The sequence below is a fragment of the Mycteria americana genome, chromosome 3, assembly GCF_035582795.1.
Source record: "Mycteria americana isolate JAX WOST 10 ecotype Jacksonville Zoo and Gardens chromosome 3, USCA_MyAme_1.0, whole genome shotgun sequence".
Taxonomy (NCBI): domain Eukaryota; kingdom Metazoa; phylum Chordata; class Aves; order Ciconiiformes; family Ciconiidae; genus Mycteria; species Mycteria americana.
In genome coordinates this window covers 94451423-94476197 of record NC_134367.1, presented here as the reverse complement: position 1 = coordinate 94476197, position 24775 = coordinate 94451423, and the positions used below count along the sequence as shown (strand labels likewise).

Below are 24775 nucleotides of genomic sequence, written 5' to 3'. Positions count from 1 at the left end.
GGCCGCGGGTCCCCGCGGCCCTCCGAGCGCCGCGGCGAGGAGCCCCGGCGGGGGACTATTTTCCGCGGGCAGGGGCGGAGGAACACCGTCGTGAGGAGACAGTGGTGCGAGCGCCGCTTCCAGAGGTTTCCACAGGGGTCAGGGGCGGTGCTGCCGGCGGTGCTTCATCGGCCGCAGGCTCCGGGCCCGGGCAGGGAACCGGGGGTCCGCACAGCCCCAGGGGGTGCCCGCTGTGCCAGCTCCATGCTGCGGGTCCCCTGAGGCTGGGTATAACCAGGGGCGCTGCGGATGAGGAGGGGACAAGATGGAGGGCACAGGTTCTGGAGGGGAAGACAGGCTGGAGGGATCCTGTCAGCCTCTGAGAGCAAAGCAGGCCCGTTTTCCCCATTGGAAATGGGTGTTTGGGTACGCTGTATTTCTAGTGCCTAAGGGCAATAAGATAAACCTCATGCCTTATCCTCCCTGTTGGGGCTGTGGGCACACAGGCCTGACCGGCAAAGGAAGCCGGGGGTGGGGTGAGGGGATCCGGGCCCCACAACTTTTGGCTGTTGGGGCCTGGGGGTGCCGAGGATGTGAGGGCTGTGAATGATGTGGGGCAGAGGCGTGGTGTAGTTCCCCCCCAGGAGCAGGAGGTGGCACTCCGGCTGTTTCCAGGCACAAGGAAAGCTCCAAGGTGCATGTGCTGCAGGTCACTGCACCCCAAAATGCACAAGCACATCCCCTCATCAGAGGTGCTGGTGGTCCCTTGGCGTACCCCGAGGGCAGCGGAGAGCCGCTGGGCCTGTCTGTGCAGGGGATGCACGCACCACTTCACCGCCTGATGCTGGCTACAGGGGACGTGGGGGACGCCCAGGAAATGCCGGTGCCCGCTCCCTTCAGCCCTTGCCCCTCCGTGGCCCTCTCCCCTGTGGTGATGGAGACACACACATACCCAAAGGGGCATTTTGGTCTTTTTATAGAAAACGCCAACTGTACAGACACATTTACACAAGGATGGGAAAGCCAAGGGAGAGGTCAGGCCTCCCCTTGCAGCACAGGCAGGCAGGGAAGGCAGCCTGGGTTGGAAGGGAGTTGCCACCTCTCCTCTTGCAGTCCATGGTGGGACCTCCTTGTCACACAACCAGGAGGCAGAAAAAAAACTGGCAGAATCACCAAAAATAAAAAAAAGGTAGGGAACAAAGGCAAGGAGAGGGGGAAAAGGTGGGGTGCGGAGGCCTCCTCCTCCCTCAGCCTAGCCACAGTGTTGGCTCTTTGTGTGGGTGGGACACAGATGTCCATGTCCCTGACATGCAGCTGGGCAGGAGGATGTGCGCCTAGCAGAGAGCAGGCATGGTGAGGCTGGCAGGGGCTCTCCTCCCCGTTTGCGGGTCTCACCAGCAGGAGAAGTGGTGTGGGATGTTTCCAGGCCCCCTGGAAGGAGAGGAGAGGAGAGCAAGTCCCTAGGTGCCTTGGGGACAAGGGCAAGAGAAGGAATAACACTGGATACCAGCCTTCAATTCTGTCAGAGAGGAGGAGGCTGAGAATGGCTTTTGGCCTTGAGCTGGGGAAATTACGCAGCGTGGGAGGCAGCTGGACCTCTGTGAGATCCCAGGGGTCTTACACACACACACAGCATGGGGAAAGAGAAGGCACGTAGGCCTGAAGGCATCACACAGCCGAGTTGTGGCAGGAGCCAGGCCAACCCTGCAGGAGTGGAACCGTCCCTGGGTGTAACGTCTGCCGTGGCAGTGCGATTTGGCAGGGGCAGGCGTGAGGTGTTATTTCCCCACGGTGCCGAGGTGTCCAGAGCCTCAGAGGAGGATGCGGAGCTGTCTCTCGGTGTCCCTGCACCCTCCAGGTGCCTCTGCTAGATGAGAATTCGGAACAGAAAGGAGACGGCAGCTCCTAGGGCCAAGCCGAGCGACAGGAAAAAGGCCATGACGGCTCCAGCTGTCTCTGCTTCATGGGCAAGCACCTTCCTAGGGGAGAAACAGGTGTCAGACCCGTCCTCGGGCATGCGTGCCCTGCGCCCTGCTGTGACTTCAATGGAGAGATGGGAGGAGGCCACAAGAGGAGCCAGAAGCTGTGCTCCTCTGCAGCAGACGAACGGCAAGAGCAAATCCACCTTGGCTCCAAGAGCCTGCCTCCACATTACAGGCTCGTAAAGAAAGAAAAAGTGCATCAGGTAGGCTGCCCTGAAGCTCCTGGCACCAGAGACACCCCTCCTGCCCCCATGCACTGCAGCCCACCTGGCTGAGCCCCAGCTGGGGTCCTCATGCTACCTGTGCTCCTGCGCTGGGCAAGGCTGCTCACCCTGCTTTGGGTGCTGTGCCACGCTTTGCTCCCCTCCAGATCCCCGCTGCATTTGGCCCCTTCCCCAGTGTGGCAGGTGGGAGAAATAGAGAGCCCAAACAATAGCTTCCTCATCTCGAGGATATGGAGGCACAAGGCTGGGAGATGGGACACTGAGGGTGTCTTCCCTGAGGTGGTGTGGCAATTCTCCTCTGCACCTGCATCCCCCTTCTCCAGATGCCAGAGCTGGGCAGAGCCAGACTCCAGGAGTCATGCTGGGGCTGGTATCTGGGGGTGTAACAAACCCTTCCCCTGTCCCCAGCTCTTACTCACTTGGGCCCGAAGCACATGCAAAGGCTGGCCAGGTAGCCGTTGGAGATGGAGAAGAAGATCATGAAGATGATATACCAGGCGTCATGAGAGAATACGACAGGCAGGTAGTCACGGGGTTGCACGTTGCACAGCATGAAAAGAGGGATAAAGATGACACGGAGGGCCACCATCACTGGCAGGAGGCAGCTGTCCTTCCCGGGCTGGGAGAAAAACACAGGTCACTGAGCAGCTGAGAAGCGGATGTTCCCCATCCCATGGCATGCTGGCAGGGGCTATACAGAGGCTGTCCCTACTGCGCCGGGGCTGTGGAGGAGCCACAGAGATGGCAAAGTTGCTGAGAGACTTTCTCTGCTCCAACAAATCTCAGCATCACCACCTGCTGTGGTAAGAAGGTCCTACTAGGTCTGAAAGTCCTATCCCAGCCAACATGGAGAGCAGCAGCACTAGAGCCAAAATACTGAGCTGGGCTTGTGAGCGACTGCTAAGCCCTTGCTGGAAACAACAGGCAGGCAGGCAGGAGAGCGTTGTGCACGCTCACGCAATCTCCTCCTGCAGTGAACCACCATGCAGGACAAGGCTGGCTGAGGTAAATCCCCTCTGGCACCTCAAGGCCTGCAAACTGGGCTTTAACCAGCCCTTCAGCCTCCTACACCATTCCCCAGCCAAGCGGGGCGAGATCCAGCAATCTGGGAAAGGGATTATGCTGGGGCTGTTTTGGACAGTGCTGGGAAAGGCACGGACCAAGTTACGGTCTCCTCGGATCCTAACAGAGTCCCTGGACATGTGAGGCTGGGACAAAGAAGGAGGTACCGTCCCCCTGTGTTGTCCCTGCAGCTGGGACCAAGGCAGCCCCTGGTACAAGACGTGCCTGGCTCCGGCTGGGGTCCCCTCACTGGGGTGCCAGGGTCGCAGATGACAGGGCTCACTGGTCTGGGGTCAGGAGAGACCCACAGCTGCCTTGGGATCTGCCTGCGCTGGTGTAGCACAGGAAACTTCATGAGCATGGGCAGAAGCTGAGGTTAGGCCAGCTGCCGTGTCTGTGGGCAAACTGGCAAGAGCAGCAGCCTCTCCTGCTTGAGGAAGAGAAAAGGAGCGAGCAGGGCCCCAACCAGGGAAATGAGGCCCAAACCGCACGCACTCAGACTTTCCACACAGCCTTGTTTTGGAAACGTCTCCTGCTGGGTCATCCCACCACAGAGGCTGCGGCCTGGACACCAGGCAACGCGGCTTGTGGCCAAGGCCAAAGGCAGCCAGCAGTGATGGCCAGGGGAGAAGCAACTCCAGGCTGTGGGGAAGCCAGGCCTGGACAGAACCCATGATGTGTGGTGCTGAGGAGCTTCTCTAAACAAACAGCCTGAACAATACAGGGGGAAACGGCGCTTGGGGGGTGAGTGAAGGGGCAGGAAGAGAGACAGACGGGACAGCCCCCTTCCTCACCCACCCCCATCACAGCTCCCATCACTCAGCCCCAGCAGCTCTGAGCCCGGCAGGGGAGATGAGAGCAAGGGGACGCGGCAGGGGCCAGCTCTGTGACCCACGTGGCATGGCTCTGCCCTGCTCCCAGGACAAGGCTCTTTGAAGCAGCTGTGTCCTGTGTGGGGGCCAGAGGTTTTATTTTGGGCTGCCCTGTCTTTCACCCTCTTTCGCTGCCGCCATCCTGCCTGGCTGTTTGCATAGCTGGAGTGAAGGTTTGTTTACAAAGAGGCTGTAATGGAAGAGGCAGCTTCATCCAAGCCATGCTGAAAGAGGGGTGGGAGGAGGACAGGACAACACTGTGGTTCTCGGCTCTGACCCATAAATCTCTGCTTAGGACTTAAAGCCAAGGCAGGAGTCAGCTCTGCACCTCCTTCCTGCTCCAAGCCATGGCTGGCAGCCCCAGTGAGAGCTGTGGCCGAGGGGCCTGGGGATGGAGACTGCCTGGGCATTTGCTCCCTGCCCCATGCTCACCCATGTGAAGAGGGCAGTGAGACTCCGTCCCGTCCAGTCGAAGACATTAAAGAGCAGGAAGCAGGAGACAGGGATGAAGTAGAGACCTGCAGAAGGGGGAGAAGGTCACTGACGAGCCCAGGGTGCCCCAGGCTCTCCCACCAATTGCACGGAGACTGTCTTTAAGGTCTAGGTCTTCCTGGTTTCCCACTAAGAGCTGTAATGGTCTCCCAGCCAGACCGGTGTCCGCATCCAAACCATTATGCACAGTGGTTTCCTCTTCCCCTCAGGCATACCTACTACTTCAAGCCCCACTTTCTTTTCTCCTATTTACCTTGTTCCCAGTTTCCTCCTACCCTACCCCATCCCTGGCCACACTTACCCCATTTGTTTCCCTTTCCGAGAACAGTGGACACCTTAGCTGTGATGGAAGGAAAGACGCCGATGGTGACAGTGAAGACGAGGCAGACAGACAGAGCCATGACCCAGAGCTAGACAGATGAAAGAAGAGGCTGGTACCAAACACAGAGCAAGAGACCAGTGCAGGACTGCACTGCCCATGCTCTCCTACACCTCTGCCCATCCCCCAGTACGAAGGGCAGGGCAGGGGTTGCCGGGAACTCACAGACCTTCTTAAAAATAGCAATGACTGAGGGCTTCTCGTCAGGGTTGTGGATAGGGATGATCTTTGAGTTATTTTGCTCCATCCCATTGGGCTCGTCTGCAGGGAGAGACACAAGTAGGGCATAGCAGACCCCCGAAAGCTGAGATCTAATTTAGTCCTCCTGTCTCATTCTTCCTCTCAGCTCTTCCTTTTTCCTTCCTCTTCCTGCTTTCAGCCCCTCACCTTTCTTAATCAGGTCTCTCTTGGTCTCCAGCTCTGCATTGTACACTCGGTACTCTGTCTTGTCTTTCATGGAGTAGTATCGGAAGAAATCCTGCAGAGAGACAGCCACAGAGAACTCATGCATGAGGAAAGCAGGCTGCCAGGGGCTGTGTGGTAATAGCAGATATAGGCAATATAGGCAAATGCAATATGGGCAAAGTATTCCTTCCACTTATGTCCAATACTGATGCTTTCCGGCTCACCCAGAGGCTCATTTCTACAGTACCCCAAGGATACTGGGGTATCTGAGGTGGGAAGCATCCCAGAGAGCTCCCTCAGGACAGGAGAGCTTGCCCTGACCCAGGAGGTGGAGGCTGGTAGGAGCCAAGGCTGGGGTGCTAGTGGGCCACGGTCCTTGTGCTGTGATGTGCAAAGGTCCCATGTCCCCGCGCCCTTCCCCACCAGGATGACAAAGTCTCACCATGCGAGGCAGAAGGATGTAGGAGAAGATTGCCAGCACGATTGCCACACAGGCCGTGGTGAAGTAACCAATGAAGCTTTCAGGTTGCTGGGCGCCAACTGGGAGCACAGGAAGGGAGGAGATGGGGGGGAAAAGGAAGAAGATGACAAGGGCTGACAGGAGCGAGGCCCCGCTGCCATCTCCTACCCAACCCTCCAGCATGACCCTAGCAGATCCTGTTGGCAGCAGTGCTCTGGGAAGGCCCTGTCACCCACAGGGTAGGGATTACTCACTGGCAATACTGAAGATCATTGCCAAAGCGGCAAAGGTGCCCGCCAAGCCCTGCCCACTCATGATGGGAGCTGTGTAGCTGGCAGGCAGGAGCCCTGCCAGCCCAAAGAGGCTGCTCTGGAGGATGGCGCCGAAGGCTGCAAAGGGGAAAGATGAGCAGAAATGAGAAACCAAAGGCAAGGATGGACTGCACCTTTCCAGGAGCCCATGCCCCCGCCCTGCGAGGCAAGGCAGGTCCCCCTCCTCCTTGGCTCTCCCGCAGTGGGGTTCATGCTTTTCTCCCAGAGAGATCAGCCCTAGCCACAGGGCTGTGCCCCTTTCCTTCCCCCCGCTGCCTCACTCACAGTTGATGAAGACAATGCTGATCATGGTAAAGACGAAGAAGGGAAGAGGCTCCATGGCAACCTTCACCATGATCGCGGTGACTAAAAACACCAGCCCAATGGCCACCAGGCTGCCCAGGATGCGGATCTGCTGGGGAATCCTGCAAGAGAGGGTCTCAGTGAGGAAAACCCACTCCCCAAAAGCCTGTGCGGCTGGGGCCAAGCTCTCCCATGGGAATCCCAGCCAAACTCCAGCACAGGACACCAGTGTTTTGCCTTTGTGACTGAACGCGCTGCGGCTTGGCTCAGTGCTGGGGCAGGAGGACGGGCCAGGGCTGAGCGGCCCTATGGGGGCTGGCAGGGGCAAGGACAGGTCAAGGCTCACCGCTGGTGGATGAAGGAGTTGAGGCAGGTGAAGATGAGGAGGGGCACCATGGCGCAGAGAGTCATGAAGTTGTCAAACATGGACTGCAGGTAGGAGGGGGGACCACTGGTCTGGTTCAAGAAGTGGCTCATCTCTGGGTCTGCAAGGCGGCTGATGAAATACTGCAAGGGAAGGAGCCTGGTGGGGCCGAGGTGCTGCGAGGCCTCCCCCCAGCACACTCAGGCCACCCTTGTCCCCCCTCTGGCCCCATGCCCAGCCGTCCTGCTGCCTCAGCGCCACTCATTCCACCCAGGTCACCCACGCTTGTGTCTCCCGCATGCAAACACGGGGGCTCTATGCTGTGCCGTGCTGCCACACCTATACCATGGTCCCTAGATGTGACAGGGGATGATCAGTGTCATGGGCAGCAGCGGGAGGGAAGCCCTCACCTCCCTGGCGGTCATGAAGAAATTCCATGGCAGCAGTGTTCCCAGGCCGAGGATGAAGAAGATCAGCCAAACAGCCTTGTACCTGCGGAGGGGACAGAGTGGTTTGGAGCAGGACACTGCACAGGGCAGGGGACAGGCATCGCTTCTGACTGTCCCCGATCCCACAGCAGGAGGCACCAGGAGGAAGAAGGACAAAATTTATTGCCCTGTCCCTGCCCCTGCCCCACAGCCCCTGCTAGCCTGGGCTGCTGGAGTTGCTGGAGGAGACGTGGCACTGTAGAGGGGCTGTGGGAGGCCCTCCCTGGGAGGGTATGAAGGCAGGGGGAGGCTGGCTGCTCCTTAGCATGTGGCACCCAGATGCACAGCGGCCATTGCCAGAGGTGGGAGGGAGTCACGCTCCACAGGCGTGTACCAGCGCCGGGGACTGTTTACAGCCCATTTGCTATGGAAAAGCTGATGGAGAGCATCTCGGGGAAGGGACAGCTCGGTACCCAGTGAGCATGCAGGAGAGGGGGTCCCCCAGATGCTGGGTCCCCCTGTCCTCCCTCACCTCCTGGTATACTGGATGTGCTCCCACACCTACACCAGAGCCCAGCATTACCTATCTTGGGGACCGTCTCTTGCTGTCATCTTGCGCGGCAAGAGTCAGCACAGGTCCCACCAAGTCTTGCGGCTGCTCTCCGTCTGGAAAACAAACAGAGGATTTTACGGGGGAGTGAGGGACGCAGGGCAGGCAGGGGCAGCGCTGGTTTTAACCCCCCAGCTGTGCCGCCAGGTAAGTGCTCCATAGTACCGGGAGCCAAACAGAGCCGGCACATGGTGAGAGCACAGCACAGCAGCTTTGGAAACCTGCGGCTCAGAGTCCTTCAGCTGAAGAGCTGTGACACATGGCTTTATTCTGCTGGCTGGGGGACACCAAGCCTTCCCTCCGAAAGGGAAACCGCTTTCCTGAGATGCCCAGGCTGCTCAGCGCCGGCTGCCCCAGCTGCTCCGCAGCAGGCTCTTAAGGGATTTGTGAGCCTGCAGCTCTCTGCCCCCAATCCTCGGGCTGTGAGCGAAGCATATGCGCAGCGGGCTGTCGCCCCCCCCTGCCCTCCCCACTTCCCTCCAACACCCGGGGCACAGCGGCACAAAAGACACATTTAATTCAGCAGCCTCTCCGGCCAGAACCACGCAAACCCCCCATTTCCAATTCCTGCTTCCCTGAGGCTCTCGCAGCCCTTTCCTGGGTCACCTTGGAAAGCCAAGGGCGTCCCTGGCACCGCTGTCCCCTCCCCGGTGCCCGCCGCTCCTTTTCCCCCATGGCCACCTGCCCGGCCCCTGCCACCGCCCTGGCATTGCTCTCCCCGCAGACAGCCCCAGAGACGCAGCGCCGGGAGCCCCGAGAGGGACCTTCCCTCCCCGTTCCCCCCCTCTTCCTGGGGCAGAGCGGGAGTAGCCGCCCCGCAGAAGCCGCAGGCCTGCCTTGTCCTTTTCCAGTCCGGCGGGCACAGCATGGGGTGCTCCGGCACCTCTCCCAGGGCGTCATCTGCAGCGGGGCTCCCGGCGCTGAGCCCCCGGCCCCCCCGGGGCATGCCCCTCGGCCGCCCGCACCGCTGCCCGCTACCGCATCCCTGCCTGCACCCTGCCAGGTAGGGCGTGGGAGGAGGCAGGCAGGAAGCAGCATGCTGGGATCTGTAGTCCCTGCCAGCCCCGGCGTGCATTAAAGGCAGCGGAGCCCGTCCCTTGTCGCAGGTGCCCGCGTGGTTCTGGGCACAGCTCGCCTCGTCCCCCGGTGTGGTCCTGCAGGTTGGGGAGCCTACAGCTGTGCTGCAGCTGAAACGTAGCCGGCAGGATGTGGAGAGGGATTTGGGAAGCCCGTTGGCCGCTTGGAAAAGCCAGAGCAGGCTGACAGGTACGTCTGCATGGGACCGAGAGCCCCACCAAGCCGGCAGGTGCCACCCGTGACGCCAGGGCCATCTGCAGTGCTGCTCCCCTGCCTTCCCAGACAGACAGCTCAGGGTATGGCAGCTCCTGCCTTGCCCTTGTGAGCCACCCGGGCTTCCAGAGAAAACATCCGAAAATCCCCTCCCGGCAGCCTGCCAGTGCCTCTGTGGGCAGGAGACGCCCCAAGCCCTGACCCAGGATTATCAGGGGGATCTGCAAGCACAACTGCCACCCCCTCGCACACAGAAACCCCGCTGGGGCCACTGCTTGTTCCCGAGCAAACAGATCTCTCCCTCAAACAGGCAGGAGAAGCCCAGCTCCCTCAGCAGGTCCCCAGCAAGCCCTCAACACGCTGCCCCTTGCCCAGCCAAGCCCCGGGCCTCCCTCCCAGCCCCCCACCAGGTCACATCGGTGTCCCAAGAAACAGGGGCAGGGACCGACCCCACAGACATACCTGGGGAGGACGGAGCCACGGAAAGCCCCGTGTTCAGCGTATTTGAAGGAGGCGCAGTCCCCCCCCCTTCCACACCCTCCTGCTCTTGGGGGTAAGCGTCAGGCCCCGGCTCAAGTCACGGGGGCTGGGGCCATGTGGGTCTAGTGGCATCCGCGGAGGAGGAGGAGGAGAGGTGTCGAGTACCACAGCTGGCACACGGCCCGGGTCTCGCTGCCCAGGCGTCCGTCCGCGGTGCCCAGGGAAGGGAGGAAGGGAAGGGTGTTGTGGAGGAGGTGGCAGGAGCCAGGGGTGGCAGGGAGGAGGTGGGGGGGATTGGGGGTGCTGGGGCAGGGCGCTGTGTGCTGCTCTGCCACACTGCTTTCCCAGCCGCCTCCTGCTTCCGTCCAGAGAGCGCCCACATCCCTGTGTCAGGAGCCCGACCTCCTCGGCAGGCACTGCTTGGCTGCCCAGCTGCAGCCTCCTGCCTGCTCTGTTTGTTTTCTGTCTCACTTCACTAAGTGCCTCCTAATTTTTTCCACAAAAAGCCGGTGCCTGCCAAGGGGCACAAGGGGCAGCGCTCATTACGGCAGGAAACGCGTCCAGCCGCCGGCTCTTACAAACAACCCTACGTAAACAGAAAAGGTCACACGAACCAACACCAGCAATAGGTGGCAACCCTGCTCCCACCTGGTGAGAGCAGCCCTGCTGTAAGGGACCGGGGGACGGAGGCCACCCACCAGCCACCGGGCTGGCGCAGCACAGCTCTAGCCACCTCGTGGAGGAGTCTCCCGATGCTTAGCCCGGCCACCGGCTCGGTGGCTGCACAGCCTGGGGGACAGGGGAAAGGAGGAGTGATGTGGGGCCTTGGCATAAGGACATCCATTTCGTTCTTGGGCATAGAGCAGTCCGTCTCATCCCCTCGAAAGCGATGTGTAAGCGGAAGGAGCAAAATAACAAGGAGTGGGCTTAACAAACCACAGGCTTGCGCCTCGGTGCAGGTACAAACAAGAGGTGGCACAATTTTAATTGCCCATTCGTGCCACACAAAGGCATTGACAGACGCCAAGTGACACCTGTGGTATTGGGCCACGCGCAGTCCCATTGCCAGCCAAGCCCTGGGAGCCCACGGCAGGGCCAGCCGTCACCAAAACTGCCTAACATCCGCAGAAAAACTTGCACTGCAGAACAGCCACGCCTGCAGGTAGCTGTTTGTCACCGGGCTTCAGAGATTTCCCTACCTCTCCCTTCCCACACATCGCCTTTTCTCCTGCTTCTGCTGCCTTTACTGAAGGTGAGCACAGTGCACACTTGGCTTTACACTCAAGAGCAATTTCATGTGCCAGGTAGGCACGCTATGGGTTTATGCCCAGAAACACCAGCTCTTTAAAGAAAAGCCCTTTATGCCACACCAAGCCATCGCACCGTCCTTGCAGTCCCTAGACAAGGGGCTGCCAGCAGGGCCAATGGTGAGCACCCCGCGTCCTCCTGCTGCCACTTGTAGGGGATCGCTTTGCAGGGATAAGGTCAGCACTTCCTCTGAGTGCGGCCAAGACGGGGCAGGGCCGGGTGCCTCACGAGGCTTCACCCCATCCCCTACATCCGCTCGCCCCCCTGGGTGACACTGGAGCCCTCCCAGCAGGAAGGCTGATCTGGGGGCCCATCGAGGTTTACCTGCGGGCAGGGAACAAGCCTAGCACGGGTGTGCAAGTCACATGAAACCCTGGTAGCTGTGACTCAGCTGGAGGATGAGAAACACTCCGAGACCGCCTGTTCCATGAAATTTCATGTGCATGCCTGAACTATAACCATGACACTCGCAGGTCCTCCTACCTTGTGCTGGAGTCCAGGGTACCAGCCTCCTGGGCTGCCTTCTGCCCGCCTCCACCTTCAGCCACCAGCTGCGAGGACACGTGCTTGTATTTCACAAGATGTACGAGTGTGTGCGATTGTGCACCATCACCGCGGTGCTGGGACAAACGCAAGCCCTCCTGTGGCCCTGGGTCAAATCAGAGGCTGGTCTGGCTCAAAAGCTTGTCTCCATCAGGGGACAAAAGCAGATGCCAAGAAAGGGTAAGAGTGGCACAAGCATAGACTAACTCCCCGACTGCTCCCCCAGCCTCCATGCCGGGAGGGATATGCTGTTTGTTGTAGCCCACAGCAGGTTTCACTTCTGTGAAATCCCTGCTTTGCCCTTTAACTTGGGAGCCTCTGAATGAGAGCAGCATCTCTCCCCGCGTGCAGGGCCTCGGCCGGGGCTCCCTCGCCGTCAAAGGGTGGATGAACATTGGAGTGGCTTCTCCATGCCAGCCACAGCTATACAGGCCTGGATTGTATCCACCCTACAGCACGTTTTCCAAACGGAGAAATTCTAGCTCACTTAGTCATTCAGGCACAGCTCCACGCCTTCGGTCCTCCTTGTTGCCTTCCTCCCAACCTTCCCTGGCTGCCCTTGACCCTTCCAGAGAGGCTGGGGCTGGTGGCACACAGGGACTGCAAGGGGGTGAGCAGTGAATTTGAAGAGCAGCACAAGACTTTCCTGCCTTGTTTCTGCTTTGTCACTCACAAAGATGATTTGATGTGTTTTTGTGCACACAGAGCTATCCAAAACAGCCCCAGGCCTTGCTGCAAGTGGCCAGCTCAGTGTGTAAACTTGTTTGCAGATCTGGGGCTTCCCCACCCCTCATCTATCACTTGGTATTTATCTAAACTGAATTTCATCTGCCTAGCACCCGGTGTTGTAATGGCTGTCTGTATTCTTCCTAGCTGGCACTTGTCCCTACGAACCTGAGTAATCCAATCGCCTCAGCAAACCCTGTCATCTCATTGCTCATTCCCTTTTCCAGGTCACTCACGAATGCACTGAAAAAACATGGGAGCCAATGCAGCAATCTCTTTCCAGACTCCTACACCCTCCTTCCTGTTTTCATACCAATTACGGAGCCATGCAAGGACCTTCCTTCTTGACCAGCCAATTTCCTTAAAAACTGGGCTGAAAGCCCTGGGTGAATGTTTTTTGGGAAGCAGCGTGGGTGCCACAAGCCCATAGTCCCTATGAAGCACTGCCCCAGCTTGGGGGCCCCTCGGCAGGACTCTCCCCACCTGCCCACGGACCCCGTCCCCGTGCAGACGCCCAGGACATGCAGTAGATTTCACCAGTCAGCTTTTCCCCGAAGTTCCCTCCAGCCCTTCTTAGAAATGAACGTCACATCTTTCCCCCCTCCCAGTCCCCGGGGGCCGGGGCAGTTGTGAATGAATGACTAGAGGCCACACGTGACAGCCAGCCAATTCACCCTCCCTTTCCTTTTGGTGGACATCGCCTTGCCCTAGTGACTTGTTGCTGTTTAGCTTTCCCTTCTAACCTTTCCTCTGCGGATGCTCTGAGGAGCCCCCAACAGAAGGCGGAAGAAACTGCTCAGGCTCTTCTGGAGCGGACAGAGAGGCAAAAGCTTCATCTGGCTTTTCTGCTATGGCCTCTTTTCCTCCAGTCCCCCGTGCCTCCAACAGACTGTGGCAGGCTTCGTACTCCTGATGTGCTTTGCAAGCAGTTTTCATCAGACAGCTGATAGCACTTCCTATTATTCTTGTTCTTCTCCTTTCTGAGCCCTGCCTCTCTGCAAACAGGCTTGTTGCACCATCCGCTCCCCCCGGCGCTGCTCGTGCTTGCATCCTGAGGAGGGAGCTTGGCGAGGCAGCGGGATGGGGGCATTTCTGCCTGCCACCTTGCCTCGCTGCATGCAGACAAACCCCTCTGCATCGCCAGGGCTCGGCAGGCAGAAAAAACCTCCTGCAAGGCAGCCCATGCAGCACCCTCAACCCACAGAGGCTTCCACACCGTAACCAGCAGCTATGCCTCCTCAGCACCTCCCCGGGAAGCGTCCCAACCCTGGGCACCGTTTCTGACCCTGAGCCCGCTTCACCTTGCTCCCTCCACTCCTCTGTTGGCAAAAGGAGAGGCAGCTCTAGACCATCTCTGCCTTCAGGCTTGCGGCACTCGCAGCAACCATGCAAACTCCTCGCAGAGCAGAAGCTACGGAGGCCACCTCCGCTCCCAGCACCCGCTGCCGGCCGTTATCTCAGCTGCCGGGTGGCATGGGGAGGCGCGGGGGGAGCATTCAGCCCCGTGGTGTGTTTTGAACTGCGCACACCAGCCAGCTGCAAAGCCCCTTATCTGGAGAGTTCAAGGAGCTCAGAGAGGCTCCCTGGGGGGCCCTCGCCCGCAGCAGGTAAAGCGACCCAGCTGGGCAGCAAATTCCCCAGGGCCCAGCGGGACTCCAGCGCTGTCCCTGAAGGGCTTCCCACCAGGGAGAGGGGAGCAGGCAGTGATGGGGCAGAGCCAGCCATAAAACTCCCCCAGGCAACGCGGCTGAGACTCTTCCACCCATCACCGAGTCCCACAAGGCCATGGGCATCCACCTTCCCACCGGGGCTGCTGAGTGGGTTTCCAGCCCTGACATATCACTCGCCAAATACCAACAAGGGGTCCCTAGCGATGGCAGCCCCATGATGAAGGCACACACCTCTCTCCCCAGCACGTAGTGAGTGCCCAAGCACCCCTGGTCCCTGGGCCAGAAAAAATCCCCCCAGGCACCCATGCAAGCCCCTGAAGCAGAGATGGGTGCTCCTGCTCAGCATCCCATCAAACACTGCAGGGGGACATTTTAATGTCACAGCAAGAAGCTTACCAGAAGCACAGGTTGGTCCCAGACCCTTGCTCCTGGTCACTTCAGGCCACGGGACTGTGGGGACGGTGCAGCATTGGGAGAGGCAGGAAAAGCCCCGCAAATATCAGAGCAGTTGCCTGCTCCAAGGCCGATGGTTTTGGGGTGCAGGAGGAGATACAGCACCCGGGGGGGCAGGAGCTAAGGGGGAACGTCATTTCTGAGGAGGCGTCAGAGGGGGAGAGATAAGCTGCTCTTGGCGCCTGTTTGCAGAGACAGGATTCATAGGGGCTCCTCTGAGGAGCTGTTTTCCCTGATGACACCCACTCAGGCTGCTGTCCCCAGGAGAAAAGACCATCCCCTCCAAGCCACAACCCTGACCTGCTTCTCGGCAGGCTGGGTGGGGAAGGAGGCACCGTTTTCCAGGGCTAGGTTCGGGCTCCATTTGTTGGAAATTTAGAAAAATAAAGACCCTTTCTCCCAAGGGCAGAGGGAGGGATTTGCTCAGGGCTCCACTCAATGCAGCTGCAGAAACCTCCAAAAACAGGCAGAAACCACCTCCAGGACCTGGATGGTGCCTCCAGGCAGCTCTCAGCACCTCCAGGGGCTGCCTGGAGGTGGGAAGGGGAGGGGGGATGACCCACTACAGGCAGGCACAGAGGCTCACACCAAGCTCACGCCCCCTGGCCATGGCTTCCCATGGGACTGCTATGGGTTCGGGGACAGCCTGGGGATGCCTTGCCCCAGACCTTCATCCTCACCCAGCATCCTCTGCAGCCAGCGGCCCCCCACAGCCCATGTCCTCAGGGCTGGTCCGAGCCCCCCGGGGGTGCTGATGTGGCCGGCGGAGGTGCTGCCTGGCTCTGCCCAGAGGCCACGGGGATGGGAGTGCTGCGGGAAGGGGTGCTCCACCGGGGTCGGCCGGGGGGCTGTGGCAGGAAGAGGCACAATGGGAGGAAGCCACATTTCCACTCCTCAATGGAGAAAACCCTACAGGACCCCTGGGGAGAACAACCGGACACCATTAATGTAAAAATCAGCTGGGAGCACAAGGAGTAGCCAGAGGCAGTCCCGAGTTGGGAGTGGATCCTCCTTGCATGCAAGAGCCTGGGGCTTGGTGCACTGGTGGCACAGGTCACCACGTACCAGGACAGCCACGCGCAGAGGGCAGAGGCGATCCCAACCATGCCACAGCACAAGGCACAGCGCTGGCTCCTGCCTGCCCACAGCCCGGCTCTCCTGCAGGGAGGTGACACTCCTCATTTCCACCCAGCTGGGTGGGAAGAGGGATGGTCCCTGGTGGGCTGGGGCAGCACTTAGGTAAGGCATGGGGCATGGCTGCCAGATGCATCTTTTCTGCTTTAGTAGCTTCCCCCCAGTCACGCTTGGGCTTGCTCAAGAGGAATGCCCATCTGTACAGATGGTATCTCTGCTGACTGCACCTTGGGCAGCAGAAACAGCACGTCGGAGGGATGGGCTGAGCCTACGGGACCGTGTCCCCGTTTCCCTCTCACGTCTGCAGCTGAAAGGAGTGGAGGTGAGACTCATAAAGAGGAAGCACATGGCAAGATGGGACGAGACTAAAACACCCTGTGGCCAGACAAGTCTGAAGATAAGGACTCAATGAACGCACGAGAAGAAACCCAGGTGGGGCAGGCTGGAAGAGAGTCCCGTGGACGGGGAATGAAAGAGAAAGGCAAGGAGAGTTTCTCCATACCCTGCCATATCTACCAGCACCACATGGCTACCCCAAGGTCACCACTGAGGGAGCAGAACCAGAGGGGAAGAGCAGGACTGCAGGAGGCCACCTGCCCATCGGCGGCCCCCCGCGTGCTGGGATGGAGACTGGAGAGGATTCCTCCTTCATTGCTTCAAGTTCCTGGCCCCAGGACTGAGCTCAGAGCTGGCTGACCTGGGAAGGAGTCAGGCCAGGAACAACACAAGGGAGCTGAGCATGGAACAACCTGTGGTGAGGGGCAGGGGGAGAAGGATGGGGACAGCTTATGTTGCAGCCAGGAGGTCCTCAAAACAGCCCTGCAGTGAGGGGCAAGGCAGGGGGGGCTGTGAAATCATTGGAAAGCTCAAAAGCCTCTCTAAATCCTTCCCCAAGCTATGCATGGAGCCCCTGCTATGCACGGAGCCCCCAGTGGAGGAGGCTTGGAGGCTCAACCCCAAACATGCTCCCCCACCCCAAATGCCACTCTGCACTTTACTGGGGCTCCTCTCCCCCAGGAAGGCCCGAGCCCATGGGTCGCTCGCTCGTCCCCAAAACAGGGCTGCTTCTGGAAGGGCAGGAAAAGTTAGCAGTCAACCAGCATCGAGAGCACCTGCCCACAGCAGCCCCCTGCCCGCTGCCACCCAGCTGCCTCCCACACCCTGGGGCACGTTCGCCTCCCAGGGAGAGGCTCTGTCCTTCCAGCTCCTTCCCGCACGGAGCCAGTGCTGGATGCAAACGCGCAGAGCTGGCAGCAGGCAGGACCCTCAGCCAGCAAGAGCTGCCCGCGCCCAGCGGGAGCTGCTGAACCGCGTGCGCTTGGGCTGCGCCGTCCCCTCGCCCGAGCCGCCCGGGCAGGTGGGAGAGCATCCCTGGGGCTGGACGGAGCGAGCCTTGCCTCTGCACCCAGAGGACTCGGTGGAGGGGCTGCAGCAGGCTGCCAGCCCTGCCAGGGGGCTGGCACAGGGACACAGCTCGTTTTGCCACCACTCAGCAGTTTTCTCGGAGGCTGGTCCGGGCTGCACAGCTGCTTCCAATTTAGTCAGGGGGTGGAGGAGTGAAACCAGAGCCAGAAAAACACCATCTTCCCCCAGTGTCACAATCTCCCCAGCGCCCAAAATTTGGAGGGGCAGTTCCTCCCCGCTGACCAGCAGCCCCCTAGCAGAAGCTGGGACGGACACGCAGGGGCCAACTACTGCCGGGCCTCCGGCGGGTTGAGGTTGGCTCCGTCCCCCGCATGTCAGCTGTGCCCAGGACAGAAATACATGGGCTATTTTGGGTCCCCACAGACCAAGCGGCCTTTCCCTTGTAGGCCAGCTCAGGAACAGGGGCCCTGGCTGACCGCTGCTTTGGACATGAAATGTCCGCAGCCCTACTGGGAAAGGGGATGGCGAGCGGGGAAGCAGGTTTTGGCACCCACCGCAGTCCCACACAGTCCCTCTGCCAGCCGCCTGTCCTGCCAAGATCCCACTCGCTGCTCGGAGAGCCACAGCATCTCGCAAACCCCGAACTGGCTTCTAAATGCAGCCATTTCATGATGGACAGGGGCATGGCAGCTCTGCTCCAGGAGACGGGGCATGTCTGTCACCCCCCCACCCCCATTTTGTGCCAGCCAAGGGGCACCCCCCGATCCCCAGAAACAAAAGGAGGGACAAGGCATGGATGCCCTGGCTGGGTCTGCTCCCCCCACGTGGACCCTGCCCAAAGCCAGTCACTTCCAAAGTTGCAGCCAGCTCGGAGCAGCAGGGCAAAGCCGTCCCCACAAGTCCTAGGAGTCCCACAAGTCCTAGGAGCCACACACACCTGCACATTTCCCAGCTGATTTTAAATTAGGCTGAGGGGAAGATGCTGCCTGCTGAGAGCCGGGCTTGCCACTTCCCCGCTCTGTGGCAGCTCCAGAAGAGCCCTGTGGGCAGCACATGGTCTGTGGACCGAGGCATGGAAAGCCAAGGCGGCAGCACGCCATCAGCGGCGTGGAGCAAGCAAAGGACTTGGAGTAAACACCCAGGGCGGAAACGTCACCTCTGGCACCCCCTTCCCTCCTCCCTGAACAACTTCCCCCTCCTTCCCCAAACACCCTGGCAGGACTAAGGTCTCATGTGCAGCCAGAGCAAGGCTCGAGACGGACACCTCCTTTGGAGGGAATAAGTCAGAGCCCAAACCTCCCGCTCTCAGCACTGGCCTCGGCTAACCCGCGGCAAACACGAAAACCTTTATGTGAGTAGGATCAGGCAGGGAGAGCCAACAGGAGGTGCGGAGCTCATCCCCACGTCTGCCCAAAGCCCAGCAAAACAGACTCTCCCTCATGACCGACAATAATAAGCCTGGCCACAAGTCAGGAAAGGGCAAGTCACATCCTTCCAAATCCCAATCTGCAGACGCTGCCGCATCTGGGCAACCAGCCGCCACTCGGTGTGCCACAGCCACAAGGTCCCAGGCTGCCTGGGACCATGAGCATCCTCAGGGATGCCTCAGGTAGGCATGGAGAGCCCCACCTGAGAGCCCCCGAGCGCTCTGCTCGTGCTGAAACAGTGCTTTGGAGAGGCTGGTGTCGGCTTGCAGGCTCCACCGGCATCCCAGCCTACCTTGCGTTAATTTGGGGAGCAGAGGAGACGAGGGCAGCTCTGAGACTCCCCGCTGGGAGACCCAAGGGTACTGTAGCCTCCATCAGAGTGGGCTGGCCATCCGGCAAGGTGTCCTGCCAGAGCTTGCCCAAGTGCCTGAACACGCTGGGATCCCGATGCACTCCCACGGCAATGCAGGGCGACAGGGAGCCCAGGGGCTTGTCCCTGCTGAAGCAAACCTTTTCTGGCACACCACATCCCTCTTGCAGCCATGGGGGAAGGAAGGGAGGGACAGCTGGTGGTGAACGACTTGCATTTGTTTGTCGACAGCCAGGCAATTTACTGCTGTTGAGTTTTGTTTCTGGTTGAAGGCTCCTCTTTTGGAGCAAGCCCAGCTGCAGAGCCCAGGTAGGGGAGTGCGGGGCCCTATGGCAGCTCCCTCGACCCCCTGTGAGGCACGGCTCCCGCCCCGCATTGCCCAGGCACCCCACACCCGTTGCCTCCGGGGTAACAGCCCCATCCAGGAACACGCTGGCAGATCAATTCCCTGATGTGGTTCACCATGCAGTCACACCAGCCTTGTCTTGCCACGAGGAGTGGGTGTGAAGACGGGAAGGAGAAACTGCAGGGGAGGGTGGATTGCTTCTTAATAGCTTGGTCGTGTTGCCGTTGGTCTGCCTCCTCCCGTGGTTAATGGATAATGCTCCTGCTTTAATCAGGACGGTGTGGAGACCTAACCAACCCTGCCATCCTCAGCCACAGCCCAACACCTACAAACCCTGATGGGCTGAAAGCACTGTGCTCCCCACGTGTACCCCGCAGCAGCAGGCTCCCGGAGAGGGCAGTGGTCCCGTCTGGAGCAAATACCATCGGGGAGCTCATCCACAGCACTGAGGGAGGATATCCCAGGCAAAAAAATGGAATTGCCTCCAACTTGGTCCTGAGGCCAGGAAAAGACAAGGCCTGTTGAAGGCAGGGCAGGCAGGGCAGGCAGCTCCTTCAACCCTGAGACCCTGGCCAGGACCAAGAAGGGAGCTGTGCCACCAGTCCCTCCCGCCTCCCCGAGCTGTTCTCCAGGGGCAATCCCCAAGCCTAAAAGGAGGGAGCTCCTCTCATGAGGGTTTCCCATGAGCAAACCTGTAGCAAAACTCAAACGAGGCTGCCCAAGCCAAAGCTCTCACCGTCTTTGAGCTCCTTCGGGCGAGCCGGACCTCGGCCGCAGGTGTAAATCGGCTCCCTGTCCCTGCATGGCGTCGGTGGGTGGCTGTGCTAGGTGTGATGAACCAGGCAGGGTGAGGACCACGCTCGGAGCCGCGGCATGGGCAGCAGCAGGTGAAGCCAAGCAGGGTGGCCCAGACGGGACGCCCCTCTCCCCAGCAGCCTTGCAGGAGGCTGGGGCCATTTCGGGGCAGTCCGGGGGTGCTGATACGCATTCAGGTTGATGGCTTGCCCTCAGCACAGCAAGGCTGATGACCCAGTCCTGCTGCTGTGACTCAGCCTCAGCACGTGGCCAGAGTGGGCTGCTCACCGGGCAGGAGGCTGACAGCACGACCCTCCGGTCCCACCGCTGCTCCCGACGCAGCCGCATCCCCCCCAGCCTTGCTCTTCTCCACCTCAAGCCCCTGCCTGCCTCCTCTCTCTGCAGCTTCCCGGTCGGCTCACTCTGTAAATTTCCAGCTGGAAATTTCACAGCGAGGTGCTTTCCCATCAGACAAGTCCTAAAGGAAATGAACTAAAGCAAATCCCACTGGCAGTGGTGTGGTGGGAAGAAGGCAAGAAGGCTCTGCAGAAATCTGCCTGATTTCCTGCTGGCTTCTTCTGCATGAGCCGGCAGGCAGGCAATAGGTCTCCGCTCCCCTTTAGCCTCAAAAAAAGCCAGTCTCCTAGAGGTGAAGCCTGACTGTGCTTACCCATGGCTTAACTAAGAGGCTGAAGGAGAGGCTCGAGCACTGCACCCAGAATGCCAGGCTCACCAATTTGTGTCACGGATGGTGTATGACAGCCATGCATTCCCAGTGCTTTGAGCCTCCCCTTTCTCAGGGGTTGGTGAGACCAGGGAAAAGCCTGCTCCAAGCCGGAGCAGGACCAAAATGTCACAACAGTGGTGTTCTTCACACCACCAGCATCAGCAATGAAGTTACAAAGGGCTAGTGCTATCTCTATGCAACAGCTTCCCTCGTCTCACGGAAGCAACAACCCTTGTACACTTTCCTCACACAGCACCATGGCTCCTCTCCCACACAGGGACCCCAGAGCCCACGTAAAGCCAACCCCCGACCATGTCTGTGGGGTCTGGAGTGGGAGATGGGGTGCAGTGCTGTACTGCAACCTCAGCTGGGGGCAGCGGGGTCCCTCCGGACCACGCATCCTGATGTAACCAAACCCAACCAGGGTCTACCCCTACTCCGCACTCTTTCCCCATCCCACGTCTTGCACACTGTTAACCTAGAAAGCACTTAGTCTTTATCGCACTGCTTAATCAAATCCTAATAGCTGTGTGGCTCTTAAAACCCTGACTCCTGCCCATCTGCAAATGCCTGTAGCTCACTCCACACAGTGCTTTGCAGCTGAGCTTGCTCACAGCTGAGTACGAGTTAGCATGGAGGTGCGAGCCCGAGAGCTCGCGGTCCTGCAGGCCCAGCAGCACCAGTCGCAGGGCAGAGCTAGGTGCCAGGGGGGCTCAGGAAGGCACAGGGAGGTGAGCAGAATTTGCACGGTGGGGTTGGTACAGAGCTGGCAAGGACCGCAAGGAAACAGCGCTCTGCTGATAAAAGAAGGTGTTGTAGCTTCCTTAACACTTACTTGCCAAGGACCTGGATGTTACGCTGGATGAAAACAACCGAGATCTACGTCTGTCCTAGAGAAAGCACTGGAGGCTGCTTGTTGGCTTTCCAAAGCCCATGCCCAGTGCCTTCCCATCTGGACAGGGCAGGCGGGTTCTCCTGGGCTCCCTCTGGCTCCCTAGCCCTGCCTCTGCCAGCAAAGCTGGGAGCGGAGCCAGGTGGAGCGAGGAAGGAGCAGCACAGGAGTGGGTGAACGGGTACCTTGCCCTCCGTGCCCTGGCTTCCCCCCAGACCACAACAAGAAGGGAGACAGGTCAGGCCAGGGCAAGAACAAAGCCCATGGCTCAGCATCAGAGAGGAAGAGGCTCGTTAATACCTCCCAGCCCAACATAATGAGGGCAGGGATGCCATGATGGGGAAATGATGCCAGTAGTTAATTACACAGCTTTGGGGAAGGGAGAAGAGGGACAACTGCAGGATGGTGGTGCCACACTGCCCTGTGTGCTGGCGCTACATTTGCTGGTTCAGGCTGGAGTGGATTTCTTCATCCTCTTCACTCCAGGTACCTGGTACAGTGTAGGTACCCTCAGCTCTCATCTGTGTCAGCTGGGGGTGACCAGCCACTCTGCAAACCATCTTCTGGGGCCTATGTTACAGCCCTCGGTGCCATACGGAAAGCGCTCCTGCTCTCTGAAGACCTTCGTGGTGAGCCAAGAGCAAGCCTACCTGTCTTTTCCAGGAGCAAAAGGCAACAGCGGGAGCAGGAGCGCTCCCGAGGGCACACATGTGGTGTCCGCACTGCACTGACACTGTATCAATGGCCCATGAGCCACACTCGGACAACCAGCAAACCCAAGAGAAAAGCATCCCTGCCTGTCATGTCCTGAGATAGCTTTCTAGTGAAGGCAGGCTTGAGGGAGCCCGAGGTTGTCCGGCAGCCCGCAGGGGCTGGCGAGCGGAAACGATGCCGCCAAGCCAGGATGCGGTGCAGGAGGGGAGTGGGATTTCCCGTGTCGGCATTCACAGAAGTCCCTCAATTGTGTCGGCTCGCAACAGGCAACTGAGGGGCCATCGGGCTGCTTCCTGCTTCGGAGCAGCCGGGAAGCGCATCCAGCTGTGGCCAACAGCTGCACAAATTCCTCCTGCAGCCCCTAGCCCTGGGGAATCTACTGGGCTCAAGGATACAGGCTCACTTGTCTGCGATCCCACAGCCCCAGGGCTTGGCCGCTGCTGCCTTCCCACACAGCCCGCAGCTCCACAGCCTGTTCCCGAGAGGCAGATGGGAGCGCTGGTGAGTACAGGCAGGCGCTGTGTTGGTCCGGCAGTATTAGCACCTAGCAGGGGTGAGAGGCTCAGATGTAACTAGAGGCTCAGATTTAAATATAGGGGTGGAGAGGACAGCACAAAAGGGCTCCACACAGAGCTCTCGGTGCTCCTGCCTGGACCAGGCTCTCCGTTAAGGCAGCCGGTTTGCTCAGGAACGGAAAGAAAAGCTTACTGAAATCTTCCACAGCATCCCACAGCCAACTCGGAGCATTTTCTTGAGCAGGACCTGGAGCAACCCCGGCCCAGCGGCTTTGCTGCCAGCCAAGGGGACCCTGCTGGGGACCCAGCGGCACATGGCACCCAGCCCACGCGCCTTCCAGCGGGCCCTCGCAACACGTGCCGGGCCGCGGCACCCCGGCAGCAGCTGTCACACACACACACGAGTGCTCGGCAGAGACGCAGACCCCGGCAGCCGGAAGACCGCTGCACAAACCCCTCGGTGAAATCCTGCATCCCAGGCAGCAGAGCATCAGCGCGCTGCGCATCCCCAAAACCCCGGGCTGGCTGCTCTGCTTCGCATCCCCAAAACCACATGCTCTCCCCCCCGCCGGCAACTACGAAAGGGGATTTGGAGTTGCCGTGCGAGGCAGCGAGGAAGAACCGCCCCCCCATCCCAAAAGGCAGCATCTGTGCATCACCCCCCCGCCCCGAGCCGCGACCCACACGCCGCCTCCCCCCCACGCTGCGGCGCCGGATCCTGAGCTCGTACCCCCCGGCTCCCACCGAGGCTCCCAGCAGCCTTTCAAGGCTGCCGGGTGCTCCCGCCGAGGTTCCTAGCAGCTTTGAAACGCTGCTAGCAGCCTCGGTGGGAGCCGGGGGGGTGCGAGCTCAGCGACTGTGAGCCAATACCTTAAATACGGGCGCCCACCGCTGCCCCCGGCTCGTTGCCGGCTCCGGCGCCCTCTGTCCCCGACGCGGATGGGAAATCGCCTCCTCCCGCCCCGCTTCGCAAACTCCTCCTCCTCTTTTTGCCGCCTTCAGCACGACGCGGTTCCCGCGTGGGGGAGGCGGCGGGTTTTCCCTCTCCCCCCTGCCTCCCCCCCACCCCCTCCCCGGGGAGAGAACGGGTAAGAGGCTCCGCGATCCTCCGCGGGCAGCGGTACCCACCCCACGGGTGAACCCACCTGCGCCGCGCTCTTCCACGCCGCGCCGCGCCGCGCCGCGCCGCTTACTGGTCCCGGCCCTCCCCCTGGGCTTGCCCGCCCCTGGCTCCCCGCCTTTCCGGCCCTCTCCGCATCCCCACGCCCCGCAGCCGGCGTGAAAACCCCCGGCCCTCGCAGCCCTGGGTTCGGCTGCTTTAGCAGCGCACAGCCCTGGTGGAAGGAGAGCCTCCTACGGTCCTGAGCTGCACCCGGCTCCGGGTTTGCATTAATACCCATACATTAGTAAATATTATAGCTCTAAAGGGGGCTATACATTGTATTATGGCTCTAAATGGAGTGTGAACTGGCCCCGCTTGCTAGGTCCACCCTTTGTCCCCCATGCTGCATCCTAAGCCAGACAAAAACCCTCTGCTGGCAGTCACCACTTGTGGGTGTAAATATATATATATACAGGTGTATATATATATATATACGGGGCGGGGGGGGTGTATATATAAATATCTTGGGTTGCAGAGAGGTTTGAAGATAGCTTTTTGCACTGTGCATTCATGGTGGTGCTAGCCAGGAAGGCAGACGGTGCACAGACCCCTCTGCAATCTAGCAATTCCCCTCTATCCAGGATATGAGTGTCGTGTGTATCCAGTATCCAAAGGGCAGGCGTGGACTCTAAACTGTTGTTTTTCAGGCTGGCCGTCTCCAGGCTGCTATCTCTCCAGAATAGATATCTCCTCCGCTGTGATAAAAGCCTGTTGTTTTGCTTAAGTGCCAAGGCGCTGCAGGACTCGGGGTACTTTGGCTGGCGGCAAAAGGGAGTGCACCTGAATTCAACCTCATATCCCAGTGGTTGAACCGTCTGTAGAAACCTTTTTTATGTAGCTCAGTGTTTCAAGGTGCTTCTGCCGGGAGCACAGGGCCCTTCTCGGCTCTCTCTGTTAATTTATGCTGTGCGGCCGCAGGCAGCGGCACCAAGAAGTCCCTGCAGCAGCTTTGACTGCAAAAGCGTTTGCTCCATTAATAAACAGCCT

General features: G+C 59.8%; 1 protein-coding gene across 6 annotated transcripts; it reads right to left on the bottom strand.

Annotated features, from left to right (window-relative positions):
• Window positions 1-920: 920 nt before the first annotated feature.
• SLC29A1 (solute carrier family 29 member 1 (Augustine blood group)) lies at window positions 921-23822 on the bottom strand. 6 transcript variants are annotated; one of them, XM_075496177.1, is made up of 14 exons: window positions 14285-14428; window positions 11433-11500; window positions 7845-7927; window positions 7244-7325; window positions 6816-6976; window positions 6452-6591; window positions 6110-6244; window positions 5838-5935; window positions 5378-5468; window positions 5160-5251; window positions 4913-5021; window positions 4552-4637; window positions 2605-2804; window positions 921-1958 (listed from the first exon to the last, which is right to left on the bottom strand). In XM_075496177.1, exons 3-14 carry the CDS (start codon window positions 7871-7873, stop codon window positions 1847-1849), a joined length of 1335 nt encoding a protein of 444 aa, XP_075352292.1. In that variant the 5' UTR covers window positions 7874-7927; window positions 11433-11500; window positions 14285-14428; the 3' UTR covers window positions 921-1846. The 6 variants fall into 6 exon arrangements, with proteins under 6 accessions (XP_075352292.1, XP_075352291.1, XP_075352290.1 ...); XM_075496176.1 differs by lacking the exons at window positions 11433-11500; window positions 14285-14428 and adding an exon at window positions 23772-23822; XM_075496175.1 differs by lacking the exons at window positions 11433-11500; window positions 14285-14428 and adding an exon at window positions 23497-23565.
• Window positions 23823-24775: the final 953 nt, after the last annotated feature.